The sequence below is a fragment of the Mastigoproctus giganteus genome, chromosome 5 (genome assembly GCF_048544385.1).
Source record: "Mastigoproctus giganteus isolate SK-2022 chromosome 5, ASM4854438v1, whole genome shotgun sequence".
NCBI lineage: Eukaryota > Metazoa > Arthropoda > Arachnida > Uropygi > Thelyphonidae > Mastigoproctus > Mastigoproctus giganteus.
The window spans coordinates 101,471,559-101,493,102 of record NC_143579.1 but is presented as its reverse complement, the minus strand read 5'-3'; the positions used below and the strand labels follow the sequence as shown (position 1 = coordinate 101,493,102).

Genomic DNA, 21,544 nt, shown 5'->3' with positions numbered 1-21,544 from the left:
GTGGGAAATGCAGAAAAAAAAAATTACAACAAAAAATATAAAATTTGGTTTTAGGTTTGTTGTTAGGTCACACATCACAGAATATAATGGATAAGACTCATTTCCATTTGATTGTTTTATATTTCTTTTTAGTTAAGTAATAAAAAAAAAAACAATCTACTTTCAGTATTTTATTTGAATATAAAATATCAAATTCCACATGATTGGTATGAAATGAGGCATGGTACATTTATTTAACAAATTCAATGGAAAGTTTAGAATGATTTAAAAAATATCAATAAACAAAACAATTAGAACTCACAATTCTTGAGAGAAATTTAATCGTACACTTAGTTGACATAACAGTTTGTAAACAAGAAGCATGTATAAAGAATAATTTAAACTTTCACATAGACAAAACAAAATTGTCACTATAGTTCTATACAAAAATTGACAACTTTAGCTTAAATTTGAAGGCCTCTATGCTGACAAGTGCTTATCAATAAAGCAGAAAACGTGACAACTAATTTACTACAGCTTGCCAGCTACGTTACAAGTAAGGCAAACACCTGGTATAGTGGACCCTTGTATATGGCAAGGTATTTGGAAAAATGTTTGTATACAATCTCAGTCTAACGAAAATAGTAAGCCAGTTTTGTAAGAAGCAGGCTTTCATAGCTATTCTTTGTATATAGAGCAGAAAGGGCAGTTTTTAAATATATTTCAGTGAAAAAAATTTTTTTCTGCTTTTATATAAGAGTAAACATTTAGCAAGAGTCATGATGCAAATTAATATCCAGTTATAGCTGTTTTAATAAAATTCAAAAAATAAATTAAACTGCTTATATTCAGAATTAGCATAGTCATTCCATAATGAAAGTTGAATTTAAATATGTAGAACAAAATGAACTTGAAACTACAATAATACATCCTAAAAACTTTGTATTCTAGAGGTAACAAAAATATATTTTAAGTTAAGAGATTAAAATTGAAACTTTTCTGGGGAAAAAAAATATAATAATAAAATAATAATATATAAAAAAAAAAAATTTTTTTTGCACTGTATATGAAATACTGCAGTGTTCAGATTTAACTGTCACTAAGTTAAGTCAAAAGCCCATTTCTTTTTACAGCTAAATACAACCAATCAGCACAACAAATACTTGACATTTTTATAAAATTTTGCAACTGCGAATGAAATAGTTTTAAATATTTATAGTACATAATATTTAACACAAAAAGAAATTAAATTAAATCCCAAAACCCTGAGGAGAAAGTTCTAATACAATGCTCGTGGTACTGGCATCTCACCTCTGATTAAAAAAAAAAAAGTTTGTTCCTTATTTTGAAACTAATTCTGCAAAAATTTCAATATGCAATAGAAGCTTCTTTATACTCAGACCCCTCTAACGTAAAGAAGTCCTCCAACTTCCATTGTAGTGTTTCAAATGTTGGTCTTTTCATTAGATCTTTATGCCAGCATTCTAACATAATATCATAAAGTGCAGGAGGACACCCAGGTGGACAGGGCATACGATATCCATGCTCAACTTGATGTAAAACCTCAGCATTGGTCATACCTGAAATCAGAAAAACTTTTACTGTTCATAACATCCACTGCTTATTAACAGCTAAATTTTAAATAAAATTTCTTTGTATTTATATTAAAAAAAAAAAAAAAAAAAACCAAAAGATCCACAAAGACTAACATTTTGTTTATTTAAAACAGACCACATCATATACAGGTGACCCCCGCTTAATGCTGATAATTCGTTCCGGAAAAACAGAGCGCTAAGCAAGCACCGCATTCCCATAAGGTAACATATGTATTTGTGAGTTGCGGTCGGTGCCATAGGATATTTCCTAATCAATAATAAACGGTAGTGAAAAGATATACAAATTTCGGTCAAAATATTTAATATTCAAATATTTGTACATATAAAATATTCTCCATTACTTACGTATCAAAATTAAACTTAAAATTCCAATTAAAATCATGAATTTAATCATGAAAAATGTGTCGATTTTGGGTTGAACTTTGGCCCTCTTCCAAATAAACTAAAAGGGGATATTAATTTTAAATCCCCCCGCAGCGTTACCACCCAACAATAAAATCAACCGATCCTTCGCCGCTTTGAAACCTGGCATGTTTTTTCTTCTTTTAATATGAAAATTCTTTTAGGCATTCATTTCCACAAAAGTCCTGCTTCGTCTATGTTAAAAACTTGTTGAGAAGTATAACACATAATACCCCTCTTCAATAATTTTGAAAGTTTCGGCTCCTTGATCTGCACTTGCAGCTTTTCCCCCTGGATTTTAAATCTATTCAACCAGCCCTTACCAGTTTTAAATGGTTCCACTTTTTTTTTTTTTTTTTTTGGTGAGTTTTCTTCAGATCGTCATATTGGATAATCTCTTTTTTCTTTCTTTCTTTCTCTCTCTCTCTCTCTCTTTTTTATAATATTTAATTTAACTGAATTCTGCATTGCATATTATCTTTAATAAAATTAGTTAAAGTCTTTCCATTTCAATCCTAATAGCCGGCCTAGCCCTAGTTGCTTGCAGTGGAACAGCTATCTTTCCTGCTGCTAAAATTAATTCTTTATTTTTTTATAATTGTTTTTACAGTTAAAGTTGCAAGTCCTAAATTAGGGCACACATCCACTTGTCGTTGACTGGAATCGATTCGCTTCAAAACATCTAATTTAATTTTAAAATTCAGTCCTTTTCTTACATTTATAGTGTTCGTACTGCGCCTGGACGTTGTTGCTTTTTAATTCTTATCGGCCATTATTAACTCTTCGAAAATGTAACTGCGTTGGTTGCATTAATTACGATACAATGTTCAAGTAAACTGTCCATTACGCACAATGTCTAATACTGTATTGAGTGATGACTAGACTTTGGATAAATGCATATAATGCAAATATTACAAGCAATATACTTGATCATTTTTTAAAATGTTGATCTCAGAACTATGTAACAAGTAACTGTACTGCAATTAAATTAGCGTGCGAGAAAATTTCACTGAGCGTGGGAAAAGTTTTAATCTGTTTTGCTATTCATTTTCAAGCTATTGATTCCATCAAATGAAACGATTTCGTTAAATATGCCAAAAATGCAATCTGTAAAAGAGCGTTATAGTCAGATATGGGTTATAATATAAGAACAGCGTTATAGCGAATCAGGGTAAAGCGAACCACATTATAACGGGGGCCTGCTATATTATGCTACACATTTTGGAAGGGTCAGAAAACCATGTGGTGCCCAATGACAGTATGAGGCATCACACCATAGCTGCCAACTTCTGACATTTAAAAAGCTGGAGATTAGACAATTGCAAGCAGGAAGAAAACAGGAGGATATGTGTAAAAATACATCAGTTTATTGAGGGGGGGGGATAAATTTCTCTAATGTCCACACTGCACTAGAAATAAAATTCCACTGAAAATACAATGATTTTATATTAAAGTATAGTCATAGGACTGTACTACTACAGTATGCTTTAAACATTAACTTACCTAGGATTTTTCTTTGGATTATCTGTTAGACAACAACCAATCTTAACTATCAAGAAAGATACTGCTACAGACTGCACCTCTTCAGAAACATGTCAGTTTTGTTTATAACAAACACAGCTGTTTGGACTTTGCGGTTAGGAGCATTTCCAAAGCTTCACCAGAAAGATCTGAATCCTCATCCCCCCCCAATGCCTAATTAAATATATTATCTGATACTTAGCATTGCCGGGGAATTATTAAAATGATAAGATTGAGTTGGGGTATGCTTGCTTTTGCAGATTTCAGTTCCCAATCAAGGACTCTGTAGATAACAGCCATTTTAACTAGTCTTACAGTCCATCAGCTGAAAGACTAAAGTAAGAAGAACTATAGACAGATCAAGGATACTAGGCTTTCCACTATTTTCACAGCATACTAATCCTGTGAATGAGGAGGCTTAGTGAGTGACTTTCAGCCACCTGTTGTTTTTCTCCTTGCTTTACGTATCATGGTAGTTAAAATGAAACTTAATACCCTTTGTTATTAGGTGTAAGAAATTTCTCCACAGCACAGTATGTCGATAAAATCAGAGTGTGTTGTAAGCAAGCTTATATAGCATCAGCCAAAAAAAACAATATTTAGCAGGGCCTCACAGTGTTAACTGACAAAACTGATCCTGCAAAACATCTATATCTTTTTCTTTAATGACACCAAGAAGTATTGAAAAGTTGTCCACAAAAAATTTCAAATTTAAAAGTGATGCATAGCCAATTGATGAAATTTATGCTACCTTGGCAATTTTTCAATAGGAATTTGCAATAAAGCATTTCCTTACTGAAAAATGAACATAATCTTTTGTTTTAGACTCTTTACAACCCTGTTAGAAATGCTTATGGCTAAGTCATAATCATCATTCTGGTTTAGTTTGTTATGGAAATGAGAGTTAAAATTGGTTGGTATAATGAACTTACGTATAATATTCTTCAATGCATCTAGAAGTAATGACCTCAGTACATGAATGTGAAAAAATACAGGGTAAGGCAGAGAAACAGGTGATCTTAAAAACTCACTAATTAAACAAAGCATTTGTATTTGCCAAATTACAAATATGCATTCTTGAAGTACATAGAACGCTGTTTATTTTGTGAAAAATATATCCTCAAGATGATCCTGTCTCTGCTTAGGCATTCTTGTAATTTTCCACATTTCTCACAGTGCGCCATAACATCTCCAAAGAAATTCCAACAATTCTTCCGCTCTACACCTTGCTTTTTAAGTACCACATTAAAAAAAGAAGTCACATGATAACAGATCTGGTTGCTGATGGAAACTGGCGAGAATTTTATTCCAAACAATAACAAACACTGTTTATTCACAAATCTTTAGATGAAAGTGAGCTTCATCAGACATTCACATATTGTGAATAAAGTCTTCATCGTGATCCATTTCAGTTAACATTTGTTGACAAACATTTCAAATGAAAGTATATGCCAACACACAGAATGCTTTGGACTCCATATGAGTTGTTGTTTTGAGAGGGTTTCAGGAGCATCAGCAGCTAAAGCCACATTGCTCGGTATAAGTTGCATGTGCTCTGTGGTTGATTTTCTGTGTGCTGTACAAAAAAACCCGAGTTTCTGGGAGAAAAAACCATATTACTCTCAACCAAAACAGAATAACTCAGCCACATTGTGAAAAGATCCATAAAAATTCCTCATGTCTTGAACTCAGGTCTTTTCCACCCAGTGTGGGGAAGACAGCATTCTACCCACGAGGGCCTCCATATGAGAACAGTCCTGACAGCTGCAATGTACAAGCACTTCTTATCCTATTCAGAGGCTTTTTGGAGAGTAGAATCAGTTTCTTCAAAATTAAATAACTATGCTTTAATGGCACGAGCAGACAGTATAGGATCATGGTACTTAAGCTTAAAGTGAATGCAAAATAAAAGTCAAGCAGCCTAATAACTATTGTTGTTTTTGTAAAGTGCCTTGATGGCAAAAGCACATTGTGCACCATTCCATGTTCACTAAATGGCATGATGTGGACAACAGCACTTCAGGTAGCACAATCCTCTCCACCACAGACTAGTACCCAGAAAACCAATTTTTAAAATTGCCAGTTTCAATGTCCTAACCTGTATGTTTGGTTTTCTCAACATGTTGGCATAACATCTAAACGAAACAAGCATATTGCTTTCTGCACAAATGTAAAGATATCTGCCTAAAATTATAACTTCCTTGTCTCTTGTTTAGGATTGTTTTCATCAAATGTTTGCAATTCAAAAGATCTTTTGCTTGAGTTCATCAATTTGCTCTTTTTCAAAACTATAAATCATAAATACGAGTCAGTTCCACTCAACAGTGACTGGTTGTTGTACTTTTCAATTTGATGACTCTCAAAAGTGCTCATATGACTTTTCTAACCTCTTCTTTAAATAGACCTTCCAAAAGCTGTTGCTATGCTAGCAGTCTAGTTACAGATTTATCCAAACACAACCAATGTGTATACACAATATGATGGGATACAGCTGCCTGATTACTGCCATCTGTGGCAATCAAAAATGACCCATTTTTCAGAGCCATCCTCTTCTTTCCCTATATGTATAATTTCACTGACAATGACTCGTTTTTGTTCTTCCACAAACATGTTTTTATTATTATTATTATTTTTTTTTTTTTGTTGTTATGGGGAAATATATTTCTGAACAACGCACCTGTATTAAGCACAACTATGAGATGTTCTATGACAAAAGATGCAAATAAACATACAATATCAGAGCTGAACTACGGTGAGGCAAGCAGGGCCTATACCCTGGGCACACTCAACCAGTTACGTATTTTAAAATTGCTTAATTTCTGATTTCATTACAGTTCGACCTCTGTTTAACAAACTTCCTTATAGTGAATTTTTTTTGAATTCATCTTGGTAATTACATTTAAAATAATTGCTATAGAACAAAGAAAATTTCCACATAACAATGGATTATGAGAGATTTTACTTTGTGCACATTGTTCTCAACGCTGGACTTTATAGGCAATTAGAAAGTGCAATTAAAGGTATTACTGTTCCACAACATAAGTGGTACCCATAAAACCTATGCAGCCACCTATTCCACATACCAAGAAATTGCACTAGTCAACTGCTTTCCATAGCCAGTCAGAAGATTAAGGCATATTCCTGACACAGATAATTGCCTCTGTTTTAGCATTAAATCAGATCACACACCAACCATAAGTATTTACTGTAACTAAAATATTTACATATTAAAATAAAATAAAATAAATAAATATTTACAAAAACTGCTATTATATTAAATTAAATTATATACATATAAAACATTAAAACTGTGATAAAATCCTTGAGATAAAATACACTAAAATAAACCGGATTAAAAGCGATAAAAATCTCTGGAGCTTTCGGAGGCATCCGCCTCCTTCAGCAGTAACAAAACTTCCTGCAGCACGTCTATATATAACAGGCTCACGGTACCTATACACGTTTTGCAGTCGGCGCATGGTCTGAACTGGAAGCGGAAATAGCTCGGGAACGTGTTAAGCAAAACCGTTCATCCGTACTTGGATCATAGTTTCAAACAGAGGATGCATACGCATACCTCTGTCCCTATTCATAATATTGTGGTCGGATAAACATATTCGTAGGCTCTCGAGCCATTTACGGTTCCAGAACCCATGCGCTCGATCCACGATAACCGCATCCTGTGGGGAAATTTGATGCTGCTTCTCCCAAAAATGCTCGGCCACAGCAGACAATAAGACAACTTATTGATTACACAGGCACAGCAGACAACTTATTGATTACAATAAGTCTGCTGTCACCGAGCATTTTTGGGAGAAGCAGCATCAAATTTCCCCACAGGATGCGGTTATCATGGATCGAGCGCATGGATTCTGGAACTGTAAATGGCTCGAGAGCCTACGAATATGTTCATCCGACCACAATATTATGAATAGGGACAGAGGTATGCGTATGCATCCTCTGTTTGAAACTATCATCCTAAGTACGGATGAACGGTTTTGCTTAACACGTTCCCGAGCTATTTCCGCTTCCAGTTCAGACCATGCGCCGACTGCACCACGTGTATAGGTACCGTGAGCCTGTTATATATGGACGTGCTGCAGGAAGTTTTGTTACTGCTGAAGGAGGCGGATGCCTCCGAAAGCTCCAGAGATTTTTATCGCTTTTAATCCGGTTTATTTTAGTGTATTTTATCTCAAGGATTTTATCACAGTTTTAATGTTTTATATGTATATAATTTAATTTAATATAATAGCAGTTTTTGTAAATATTTATTTATTTTATTTTATTTTAATATGTAAATATTTTAGTTACAGTAAATACTTACTCTTATGGTTGGTGTGTGATCTGATTTAATGCTAAAATATGAATTTTCCCAACCTCGGAGTCCTTTTTCAGGATAATTGCCTCTGCTCAATCTGGTTGTGGTTTCCCTTTACTCTGACAAGCAGTCATCTGTTTTTTGCAGAAGTGAGTAATCCATGGCTGCCAGTAAATTTCTCTCTCCCTCCTGTGTATGTTTACATGCTCATAGTAGCTGAATATCTGAGCGATTCCAACATTTCAGATGGTATTCAAAGAACTAGTGAGAGTAGTGATTTCAAGGGGAAATGATGGCAACTAAGATATTACATATAAACTTTTCGAACATGAGAAATGTTGGCAGATTTTGAAACACTGTGAAGAAAATGTTCCTGAAAATAGAGTATACTTGAGCATTAGAGCAAACATCTTTTTTTAAGATCGATGTACAAATCATATTTCAGCAGATATTGAAAGTTTCAAATATCATGTATTATCAATTCTGCAGGATAACCCCTTTATAACTTCTCCAATTCATTAATGAGTACAGGTGACACCCGCTTGACGTTGATCATTCGTTCCGGAAAAACAGAGCGCTAAGTGAATCCGCGCTAAGCGAGCGCCGCTTTCCCATAAGGTAACATATGTATTTATGAGCTGCGGTCGGTGCCATAGGATATTTCCTAATCAAGAATAAACGGTAGTGAAAAGATGCACAAATGTCTGTCAAAATATTTAATATTCAAATATTTGCACATATAAAATATTCTGCATTGCATACGTATAATTATGTGGTAACTACTTGCATATCAAAAGTAAATTTAAAATTATAATTAAAATAATGAATTTAATTTAATTGATGAATTTAATCATGACAAATGTGTGGATTTTGAGTTGAACTTTGGCCCTCTTCCAAATAAACTAAAAGGGGTATTAATTTTAAATCCCCCCGCAGCGTTACAACCAACAATAAAGTCAACCGATCCTTCGCCGCTTTGAAACCTGGCATGTTTTTTTCTTCTTTCAATATGAAACTTCTTTTAGGCATTCGTTTCCACAAAAGTCCTGCTTCAGCTATGTTAAAAACTTGTTGAGAAGTATAACACATAATACCCCTCTTCAACAATTTCAACAAGTTCTTTTTTGAAAGTTTCGGCTCCTTGATCTGCACTTGCGGCTTCTCCCTGGATTTTAAATCTATTCAACCAGCCCTTACTAGTTTTAAATGGTTCCACATTTTTTTTTTTTTTTTTTTAGGAGAGTTTTCTGCAGATCATCATATTGGCTAATCTCTTTCTCTCTCTTTTTTTTTTTTTTTTTTTTTTTTTTTTTTAATATTTAACTTAACTGAATTCTGCATTGGAATATTATCTTCAATAAAATTAAAGTCTTTCCATTTCAATCCTAATAGCCGGCCTAGTCCTAGTTGCTTGCAGTGGAACAGCTATCTTTCCCGCTGCAAAAATTAATTCTTTATTTTTTTATAATTGTTCTTACAGTTAAAGTTGCAAGTCCTAAATTATGGCACACATCCGTTTGTCGTTGACCGGAATCGATTCGCTTCAAAACGTCTAATTTAATTTTCAAATTCAGTCTTTTTCTTACATTTATAGTCTTCGTACTGTGCCCAGACGTTGTTGCATTTTCATTCCTATCAGTGATTATTAGCTCTTCGAAAATGTAACTGCGTTGGTTGAATTAATTACGATACAATGTTCAAGTAAACTTTCCGTTACGCACGATGTCTAATACTCTACTGAGTGATGACTAGACTTCGGATAAATGCATATAACGCAAGTATTACAAGCAATATACTTGATCATTTTTTAAAATGTTGATCTCGGAACTACGTAACAAGTCACTGTACTGAAACTAAATTAGCGTGCGAGAAAATTTCACTGAGCGTGGGAAAATTTCTCAAGTCGGCGTGGGAAACGTTTTAATGCTGTTTTGCTATTCATTTTCAAGCTATCGACTCCATCAAATGAAACGATTTCGTTAAATATGTCAAAAATTCAATCTGTAAAAGAGCGTTATAGTGATCTGTGATAGCGTTATAGTCAGATACGGGTTATAATATAAGAACAGCATTATAGCGAATCAGCATAAAGTGAACCGCGTTATAACGGGGGCCTGCTGTATTGTCAAATAGAATCTTGTCCAAACATAGAAATAGCATTACAAATTTTTTTTTTTTTACCCTGCCTGTAACAGTAACTTCTTGTGAAAAGTACTTCAGTAAACTTAATTTGATTAAAAATAACCTTAGATCAAGACCGATTAACCAACGTATCAATTATATCTGCTGAAAATCATGCTGCACAAAACATAAAATATGATAAAATTATTGATGACTTTCTTCGGCAAAAGTGAGAAAAATTCAATTAAAATACATCATTGCATATTTTTACTTTATGTTATAATGTTATCTATTTGTCTATTCTACAACCGTCTTTCCTTAATTTGAATTCATGCCCCCTCAGGTTCTTAGTCTGAGCAAGCAGAAGTATCCCATCAGCATTGAGCCTGCTCAAACAATTCATGGCCTTATAAACCTCAATCAGATCACCTCGCAGGTGCCTAGTCTCCAGATGCTGCAACTTGCAGAACTTAAGCCTTTCTTCATAAGTGCATCCCTTTGTTCCTCCCACCAGTCTTGTTATCCTTCTCTGTACTTGTTCTAGCAACTCTACATCCTTCCTAAAATTATGCCTTCAGACCAGTACGCAGTACTCAAGGCGTGACCTGACCATTCCCTTATATAAAGGTATAATCATCTCCTTGTCTCTGCTAGCACAATTCCTATATATCATTGACAAAACTCCATGACCTGCTCTTGCACCTATCTACACTGCTCAGAAAACTTCATCTCTGACTGCACAATTACTCACAGGTCTTTTTCATTTTCTGCCTCCCTGAGTGCACTATCACATAGTTGGTATGTTTCTCTTGGGTTACTGCTACCCATACACAGTACTTTGCATTTGTCAAGGTTAAACTTCAGTTGCAACTTCTCAGCCCATCTGCCTAATTGTTCCAGATCCTGTTGCAGTAGCATACTGTCTTTAGTGTCATTAACAACCCTGCCAACCTTTGTATCATCTCCAAACTTGGACATTAGGCCTAATATACCATAATCGATATCATTGATAAATATGGTAAACAACAATGGGCCCTTTATTCCACTTAGGGCAGTGTCCATTTATTACCACTCTCTGCCATCTCCCACCCAACCATCCCTTTATCCATTGCAGCAGTCTTCCATGTGCAACAGTGTCAAAAGCTTTCCTGAAATCCAAGTATATGATATCAAAATTATTTTTTGCATCCATTTCCTTTGTAACCACATCATAATATCCAATCAGATTGGTCAGACAAGACTTCCCCTTAACAAACCCATGCTGTGTCTGAACTATTACTGCAGTCTTGTCTAGGTGATCCTGTATCACCTCTTTAACCAATGACTCCATTATTTTCCCTGGAACAGAAGTTAAACTAACAAGTCTAATATTATTTGTGTCACCCTTTGAACCCGCTTTGTGAATTGGAGATACATTTGCACATCTCTTGTCCATGGGGACCTCCCCTGAATCAAAGGATGCTCCATAATTATGGTCAAGTGTTTGCTAACTTCCCTCGCTGCCTCCTTCAATATAACTGGATAGATTCCATCAACCCTGGGTGCCTTTTTTATGTTTGACTTCAATTTCTCCTCCATTTTGCTCTCAGTGATTACAAAATCACTTAACTCTGTGTTAGTTTGATAAATGTCTGGCATTCCCCTTCTTGAATAACTCCTCATGTGAGAATGTAGATGCAAAATACTCATTCAGTTTATCAGCTACTTGAGTAGGATCATCAATAGGCGAACCATCTATGTTAAGTGGACTAATCTGATTCATCCCCTTCCTTCTAGAGTTTACATTAGTAAAGAACTCTTTGCTGTTTTTCTTTGCATCCTTTGCCAAAGATTTCTCGTAATCTGCCTTTGCCTGCCTAACCTCCTCTGTGACTTACATCTCCCGTAGACTTCTGTGTTGCACGATATATATGCATCCCATGCATTTTTCTTCTCTGCCACGAGTGTCATTAATTCATCTGACATCCATTTAGGCTTGAAACTTGAACAGTATTTCTTAGCTGGTATAAAAAGCCTAGTAGCCTCAAAGATTAAGTCCATGAAGGCTTCCCATTTGGAATTCACCGTCTGTAACATCATCAGTTGATCCCACTCTATAGAATTTAAAAACTGTCTGAGACCACTGTAATCACCTTTATGAAAGCAAAAATCCTTCCCATTATCCTTGATGGTAGTTACATCTCTAAGTAAACCCCACATCAGTACACTGTGATCACTGTCACCTAGTGGTTCCTTTATCTGCAAATTCTTAATGCATGAATAGTCACTGTTGATAATTAAATCAAGAGTGTTACTCCCTCTGGTTGCCTCTCAAACATGTTGATGTAGAAAACAATCCTCCAATAAATGGACAAAAGTCTTGATAGCATGCGAGTGAACAAACCATAGGTTCCATTCAATATTCAGGGTCCTTGAGGTTGTCACAGACATTCTCTCAGATATACCAGACAAGGTGTACTGGCTACCTGGGAGTCTAAAACGCTGATGGAACTGATATTTGGTTGACACTCAAGTCAAGTGGACCCAATTTCAGCGAAGTCTGGACGGTCTGTGACAGCCAAATCCTCTGCTTGCACCTTAACAATGGTGGGCTGTTAGTAATCCTAGCTATAACCTCCATGCACAAGTACATGGTGAGTGTCCACCCAGGTGTGAACCAACGTAAGCTGGGGTCAAGGTGTGGCGCCCACACCACATGGAGGAACGCTGCCCCTCTATGTTACCAGGCAGTACTAGGTGGTAGATGACTCTCATCAACCGGTGAAATACCACCACTTTGCTTATTGGAGGCTTGAAGTGGTGGAACCCATGTTTAGTCTCTAGAGCTAAGTTCCGGTCAGCCCTTCCCTATCTCTTCCATCATGCAGTACGATTGATGACTTTTGAGGTTATGATGACGTCGTGGCGAGATCCAATATTCCTTACATTTCAAGGGTACAGCTCTAAAACGGTGTTCGCAGGCCAGCCGCTAGTTAGTACGCCGGACCGAACCTATTGGTAACTCTCTACGAGGCTTCCGGATCAGCTAGTGTATAATCTTGCTACCTCTACTCTGCCAGATAGTGACTGGAGGGAGTCCGAGTAGTGTGTATGCGGGGAGCATTGCCGAGGCCACATTATGTCCAGGATCTGGGTATATTCTTACCATGTGTATGACATATCCAAAAATTTTATTACTTCATACAGCATGTCCCACCCACTTTTTCTTACTATTGAATATACCATGAATTGTCAAACTAATAGAGCAAGCTTATGTGCGAAAAGATCTAAACCTCCCAAACACTTCCTAATTCATTTCACAAATATACGTGGTCTCAATTCTAATCTCAACGATGTCCATTTCCACTTGCCGTCTGCCAAACCCCATGTACTTTTTCTGACAGAATCTCAGTTATCGGTTGATTCAACTACTGCTAATCTCAGATGCCCAAATTATTCGCTGTATGATTCCTTTCGCCTCAAAGGTGGTACTTGTGCATATGTCCGTTCTGATATTCCCTGTCAGAGACTTGGCAATTTGGAATCTCCTCTCTTTGATCTTCTCTGGCATAAAATCTCTCTACCTCATTGTGTCAAATTCAAGTGTTGTCTCTACCGTTCTCCCAACTCCACTAATCACTTGGAGCTCTTTGACTTCCTCTCTTTGCAACTTGACCTTCTCCAGTCCAACTTTCCTAACAGGAGGTAATTTTCCTTGGTGATTTTAATGTTCACAACTCCAGCTGACTTCCGTTTTCTAGTCACACCAAATCAGCAGGTCGAGATGCTGAGGCTTTTGCAATTACTAATAACATAGCACAGATTTTTCATTTATCTACAAGAATACAGGACAATCCTAATCATACAGCCAATACGCTTGATCTTTTTCTCACAAACAACCCTTCTAAGTACACGGTCGAAGTGAGAGGACCTTTAGGCAATTCAGATCACAACTTGGTGATTGTCTCTTCTCCAATGAAACCGTTATCTCATGGCTATTCCCAACCTCGTGTTGTTTGGCATTACAAGAATGCTAAATGGGATGACCTGCGAGACTTCTTTTCTTCTTTTCCTTGGTCGGATTAGTGTTTCAAAACTTCTGATGTCAACGTTTCCTCAGATCGTGCCAGTGAAATTATTTTTGCAGGAATGGAATCCTTTACCCCACACTCTACTTTAAAATCTCGTCCTTTATCTAAACCTTGGTTTTCCAATAAATGTGCTAAGGCTGTTCAAGAGAAGAATGTTGCATATCGTAATTGGCTTGTTTCTAATTCTTCAGTTTCATTTTCTGTTTACACCAAAGCTCGAAACAGTTGTAAAGCAGTTATTAATCAGTCCAAACTACAGTTTGAAAAGGCCAAGAGTAGAAAACTTGCTTCTTGCCCTAATGGTAGCCGAGCATTCTGGTCTCTTGCCAAAGCTATTGGCCGCAACTTTTGCCCATCTCTGCTCCCACCTCTGTCCAAACCAGATGGTTCTGTTGTCACTTCAGCCAAGGATAAAGCTGACCTGCTAGCATCCCATTTTCCTTCCAGCTCATGTACTAATGATCCTGATAAAACACCTCCCACCATTCCCAACACGCTCCATTCAATGCCTCCTGTGGTCTTCCGTCAAAAGGATATCAGAAGGATTTTGATGAATCTTGATGCTAAGAAAGCTCCAGGTCCTGATGATATTTCTCCACTTGTTCTCAAAACCTGTGCTCCTGAACTTACTCCTATCCTTTGCCGCCCTTTTTCACTTTCTTATTCCAAAGGTGTTTTTCCTTCTGCTTGGAAATTTGCTCATATCCAGCCAGTTCCTAAAAAGGGTGACAAATCCCTCCCATCCAATTATCATCCCATTGCAATTACTTCTACTCTTTCTAAAGTAATGGAGAAATCAATTAACCGCCAACTCTTAAACTACCTAGAAACCTTCCGTCTGCTCAACGATCGCCAGTATGGATTCCATCAGTGTCGATCCACTGGTGATATTCTGGCTTATGTTACCCATTTATGGACTAATTCAATGGAAAGGTTTGGTGAAACACAAGTAGTTGCTCTTGACATCTCTAAGGCTTTTGATCGTGTTTGGCATAAAGGTCTTCTAAACAAGCTTCCGTCTTATGGTCTGCCAACTGTTTTTAGTAATTGGTTATCCAGTTTTCTTCCTGATCGCTCACTGAGGGTGATGGTAGATGGCTCTCTGTCTTCTAACTTCTCCACTAATGCCAGTGTCTCCCAAGGTTCAGTTCTTTCCCCTACTCTTTCCCTCTTGTATATTAATGACCTTCTTCCATTGACTGGAAATCCTATCCATAGTTTTGCCAATGATAGCACATTGCATTCCACTTTCCATTTTGAGAAACCTTGTCCTGCTCAATCAGCTTCAACTTCTCGAAAATCTGCTACCATTTCCTTAAATGCCGATCTTCAGGTAATTCTCCAGTGGGGCAAAGACAACTTAGTTGATTTCAATCCTTCTAAAACTCAGTCTTGTCTTATATCTCGCAAAAAGGATTCTTCTGCTCCTATGCTTATCTTTAGTGACACTCCGATTTCTAGCCAAAATGATATATCTCTTTTGGGGATTATCCTGACTTCTAATCTCTCTTGGCACAAGCACATTACAAATATTGCTTCCTCTGCATCTAAAAAACTTGGTTTTCTCTTTCGCTCTCGGCGTTAACTTTTCCTCCAAACAGCTGCTCACTCTGTATAAATCGCAAATCCACCCTGCCATGAAATATTGTTCCCACGTCTGGGGTGGTGCCCCCAAAACCTCTCTCAGGCTTCTTGATTCCATTCAGAAGAGGGCAGTTAGGTTAATTAATGATTCATCCCTAACAGAGTTTCTCCACTCGCTTTCTCATAGACATACTGTTTCTGCTGCATGCCTCTTCTACAGATACTTCCTTGGGCACTGTTCTTCTGAATTGGCTTCTATAATTCCCGCTCTCTCTTTCAAAACAGTCCGAACACATGCCGCCACCAGCCAACGTCCATTTACTGTCCAACTTCAAACCCACAGAACCAACTTTTCATCTTCCTCATTTATTCATTCAACTGCCGTTTTTTGGAACAACCTTCCTTCATACGTATTTCCTGAAAATTACAATCTACAGAAGTTCAAGTCCAATGTCAACAAATATCTTCTTTCGTCTTCTCAACCTCCAACCCAAGCACGGTACTAAGTACTATAGGTTCTAATACCTCTCGTGTTTGGGGTTCACAAAAAAAAAAATAACTCTAAAGTTAAAATTCTCCATTACAAGACATTCTTATGTCTTGTAATGGAGTAGGCCAGGTTTACTGGCCTACTCTATTTCTTGGGACAACTGTTCGTTGTACTCATCAGAGTCATTAGGCCTATAACACACTCTTACTCTCATTTTCCCTTTACCAGTGTTTATGTCACACCAAACAGACTGAACATTGCACTGTCCACCCATGTCAACTGGATGCGTGGTTGTCCACAATCCTTACTCCCTTCCTACCTTGTCTGTCCTTTCTGTTCTCCCCAAATTCCAATTCTGCACTGCTTTTATCTGTGTGACACCATGTCTCTGATACCCCAACAATATCTGCCTTTGATATCTTGATCAGCACTTCAATTCATCAAATTTATTTACTATACTTCAGTGGTGTACTTACAAGTATAACACAGCACTTGTATTTATTGTTCATTATGTCTCCCAGCCGCAGCTTTTGAAATCCACAGCAACCTGCTCTCTAGGCTGATGCTAATTACAATAGAAGCAGGTGCTGCTCGTTACAATATACTTCTAGGATTGGTGTACATGCAAGTATATAGACATACTACAGCTTCTTGGACCAAAGCTGCATCACGGCTCCTTGGGATGGGTAAATTCTGCCATGATTTCAGTTTTGTGATTATGCTGCCATCTATTGTATTGTAGAGTGCAATTTTCCAGTTGGTGAATAAAAACCTGAAGTTATCTTCTATCAACTGGAACTGGCCAAAACAAGAAGTGTTCCATTTAGAGAGGTGTCCATTCAGGGTGGTTTCATTGTACTTTTTATATGTAAAAGCAATTGGACAATAGTATCCATCCCCCCTTCCCCATCTAGCTGATTTAAACTGCAGTGAATATTACAATGGTTTTACTCAAAATAGAACTATACAAGTTGCCTATGTAATACACTGCTTTAAACAAATGACATAATATTGCCTAAACGCCTATTTAGTGGAGTGGGAAGCATGAGAGTGCATTAGTGTACTCATCTCAGTGGACCTGGTTGAGACCATGTGACTGCTAAATACACTTCATGATTGTATTCATTATCAAAATAATTAGTTATAAAATCCTCTGACCTACTGGTCATGCCAATGTATAAACCAGATTATTTTTGAAGATTACATATAATAAGTCAAATAAATGTCAGATTAGCCTTTTCAGGAGTCCATTGCAACAGTCACAGATTTCATCATACTTCAGCTTTTCATTTCTTATTTGATACATGATTAGTGTGTTGGAAATTCATTGCAAGTTGGTTCAACTGGTTTGAAGAGAGGAATCTTAAGATTTTTGTTTCAACTTCCTTTTCACAATATTTGATTACACAAGAAACAGTTTCTCTTCATTGACTTAGTAAAAGTTTAATTTTAACTTTCCACATAATAACCTTTCTTCAGAATTCCAAAACAAATCACTCTTTCAGGCTGCAAAGAATTTCAATATAAAAATATTACTGAACATTTCATATTAACCATTACTCCTATCAATAAGAACAAACTGGAATAGAGACTTGACTCTGATGAGATGACCTTCTGTGCACATTTGGTTTTCTACAAAGAAATTTGCTGCTAACTATACACCAATGAGCCAAAACATTATGACCACCTACCTAATATGATTTTGGTCCTACACGTGCAGTTAAAACAGCTCATACCCAGTGAGACATGGATGCTACAAGATTTCTAAATGTGTTTCGTGATATCCTGTACCAACATGCAACCAGCAGATCCTTTAACTCCTGTAAGGTCCGTGGTTGAGACTCCACAGATCGGAGTTGCTGTTCTATCAAAAACCACAGATGCTCAATGGGATTGATGTCTGGGGAATTTGGAGGCCAGGGCAATACATGGAAGTCTTCCTCATGTTCATGAACCAGTCTCGAACAACCCAAGTGGTGTGGCATGGCACATTATCCTGCTGAAAGATGGCACTGCCAGAGGGGAAGCTCGTTGCCACGAAAGGGTGTACCTGGTTAGCAATGATGTTTAGATAGGTGGTAGACATCAGAGTGCCAAGCACATGGATGACTGGACCCCAGGTATCCCAGCAGAACATTGCCCAAAGCATAAACACCGCCACCACCTGCTTGTTTTCATCCCATGGTGCATTCAGGCATCATCGCTTCCCCAGGTAAACGACACACACGTACCCGGAAGTCCACATGGTGTAACATGAAGTGTGATTCATTGGACCAGATGACCCTCTTCATCACTGAAGGTCCAGTTTCGATGCTCGCGTGCCCATTGTAGGTGCTGCCGCCAGTGAACTGTGGTTAGCATGGGCACTCGGAGCGGTCTGCGGCTACGCCGCCCCATTTTCAGCAGGGTTCGATGTACTGTGTGTTGTGACACATTACTCCCATCATCAGCATTCCAATTACCAGCGAGTTGCACCACAGTCACCCTTTTGTTGCCACATACCATCCAGGAGAGCCTTCGCTCACCTCAAGCATCAATGATGTGGTTGTCCAACACCCAGCCGGCAGTTTGTGGGTTTTTTGTCAAACTCACTTAAGTCTGCTGCCTTTCCCATCTGAAGAACAAGAGCAACACTGATTAACGGATCTCAGTATCAGGTGTTTTTTATACTATGTCCCGACCCATAGTTCACCTGCAGTTGCTTCGATTTGCATAATGACTCGCTGGTCATAATGTTTTGGCTCATCAGTGTATATAAATGATTTCCTGCCTTTAAGATTAAAGAACTTGGTTTAGTTATTGTTTTTGCAAAGAATTTGCTGGATATCCTATTCATAATATTTCTGGTGATAGAATATTGCATTCCACCTTCCATTTTTAGAAAATTGCCCTGAACAAAACAGTTTAAACCTCTAATATCAACCACCACCACCACCACCACACACACACACAAAACAAATATTGCTTTCTCTGCTTCTGCAAAGATGGGTTCTCTACCATTTTCCACATTACTTTTCTTCTGAAAAACTACTCTGTACAAATCGAATCTGTTGTACCATTGTTCCCACAGTTTGGGGTGGTGTCCCCAAATCTTCTCTCAGGCTTCTAGACTCCATTCAAAAGAGGTTACAGTTAGGTTAATTAATTAATGACCCACCTCTTATAAGTCACTCTGTCTCACAGACATTCTATTTCTGCTGCATGCCTTTTCTATAGATACTTCAATAAACACTGTCCTTCAATTGGCATCTATAATTCTCTCTCTCTCAAACCAGTCTGAACACATGCCAAAACCAGTCAGCATCCATTTACTGTCCAACTTCAAAGTTGCAGAATCAACTTTTCTTCTTTGTTGTTTATCCCTTCAACTTCCATTTTTTTCTGGAACAACTTTCCTTCACATGGTATTTCCTGTCTAATGTTAAGTACCTTCTGTCTTCTCAGCCTTAAACTGCAATAAGTACTAGAGGTTTGAAAAAAAAAAATTAACAATGTGATGGAACTTAACTCATTAAGCTTATTAAATAATACAAGGAGAGTCAAAATTAGATTCCAGTATATAAAAATGATAATAAAATGAAAAAAAAAGCTGCAGAAATTAAATTAAGCACACAATGGTATAAATTTCAAGTTTTCATATTTTGCTGTTTAAATTTGCCATGTCTTCTGCCAAGAGGCTGATAGTTAGAGCAAAATGGAAGATTTCACAAGTACTGGGTAAGCATCACGTGTGGTTTCGTAAAACTCTGTCTGAAACTACTCTTCAATGTTTTTGATGAGAATATAGAAAGCAATCTCCAGCTTATAAGAAAGTTATATCTTAACACGTTGACTGTTGTGTCGGCCGTATATGTCTGACACCATTATGTTTTTCAGGTGCCGCGTCGGACATATATTGCCGAGACCCACTGTTTCAGTGGAAACTGCATTGGCTGTATAGCACTGATGATTGTTGGAAATTTACATTATTTTTGAAAAGCATGGCCTCCAGTGATACATGTGATGAAATTTGCATGGTGCTATGAGAACAAATAAGCGAGTAACTGGTCATTATTTAAAAATTCTTTATTATTACAAATTTTATAATTACAAAATTATGAAGATTTATGGTGTTGTCCGAAACACTCTAAACACATGGAAGGCTGTGAATACAGTCTGAGCAATACGTTGAAACTCTTTTCCCCTCTCTGCTAAGCAACTGATCTTCCTTCCACCTCTCTCAATTTTGTGTAACAAAAAAATGCACATCCTTCTAACTTTCTTGTTGTTTGTGTCGATTTTTGTAGTTAATATATATATATGAGTGTTACCACATTTTGGCTTTTCACGTTTCTCTTTCCGTTCTATATTTAGCAAATCAGTACTACCTCTTCCCAAAAGCTTCTTATTTTTATTTGTTTTCGCGTGCCACTCTTGTATACCACGTATGCATTGATAACTGATATTCCGAGTATATATTCTATCAAAAATTTCCAGTACCACTTTACCCCTTTCTTAGCATTGTGGCATACGAACCCATTTTTATCAGACAGATCAATGCCTGCCTTTCCCTTATTATAAGCTAGAATAGGAAGTGGTGTGTTTTTTTTTCCCCCTCTTCTTTCCGTCTTCCTTTACTGGAGCATCTCGCCACTTTAGAAAAATAATTCCATTTTTTTCTTCCTTGGCGATCAACTCCCCTTTATTTAGCTTTGAGTACATGACTTCTTTGGGCATAAATTTTTTATTCGCTCGTGATGTACCAACAATGTGAGTTTTTTTTTACGAAGAAACTATAATGCCAGATGCTAGCTGGTATAAAAATTGTCTACGTACAAGGTGTGACCTTCATTTAGAAGTCCTTGCGATAACTCTTCGCAGACCTAAACCTACAGATTTTATATAATTTTCAGATTTACCTGAATAGATCTTGCTCAACCAGGTATATCCTTCACTGGAACACAACTTGAACAGCTTGATTCCATACCCGTGCGCTTTATTTGGAATATACTGTTGGAATATCAGCCTGCTCCTCCAAGGAAAAAATAAGAGTTTCGTGATGAAATCTTCGTTGGGGAAAAATATTTTTTGATATTTCAGCTGCAAAACATCTATCAGGTGTTGTCTTGCTGAGCCTGTCCCCTGGAATAGCAGTTTCATTGTCTGAAAAGTGAATGAGGCGCAATAACAATTCAAATATGTTGCGAGACAATTTTTGTTACTAAATTATTTTTATTGATGGGTTTGGTTGACCAGTAAGATGCAATACTGCCCAATCTTACTAGTTCCATCCACATAAGAAACCCAAAAAAACTTTCTCATCTCATCAGCAGTTGTTGAAACCCACTTTTTTAGATGACTCTGCCTTGAAGCTCAGGTACTCTGAATTTTTTGTTCAGCATACCTGTTTGTTTCCGTTAAAATAAGATTTATTACTTCATCAAAAGATAATGAAACCGCC

At 37.0% G+C, this 21,544-nt stretch overlaps 1 protein-coding gene across 3 annotated transcripts in view; it reads right to left on the bottom strand.

Moving 5' to 3' along the window:
- Positions 1 to 1,077: 1,077 nt before the first annotated feature.
- The window catches only part of LOC150085589 (tyrosine-protein kinase Src42A-like), a 140,276-nt gene continuing 119,809 nt past the window's right edge, over positions 1,078 to 21,544 (bottom strand). The window contains exon 9 of one of the 3 annotated variants that reach the window (XM_090374128.1): positions 1,078 to 1,559. In XM_090374128.1, the coding sequence (XP_090230254.1) occupies positions 1,348 to 1,559 (212 nt within the window). In that variant the 3' untranslated portion in view covers positions 1,078 to 1,347. The remainder of the gene's footprint in view (positions 1,560 to 21,544) is intronic. The other 2 variants (XM_090374127.1, XM_090374126.1) reach the window with 2 other exon arrangements.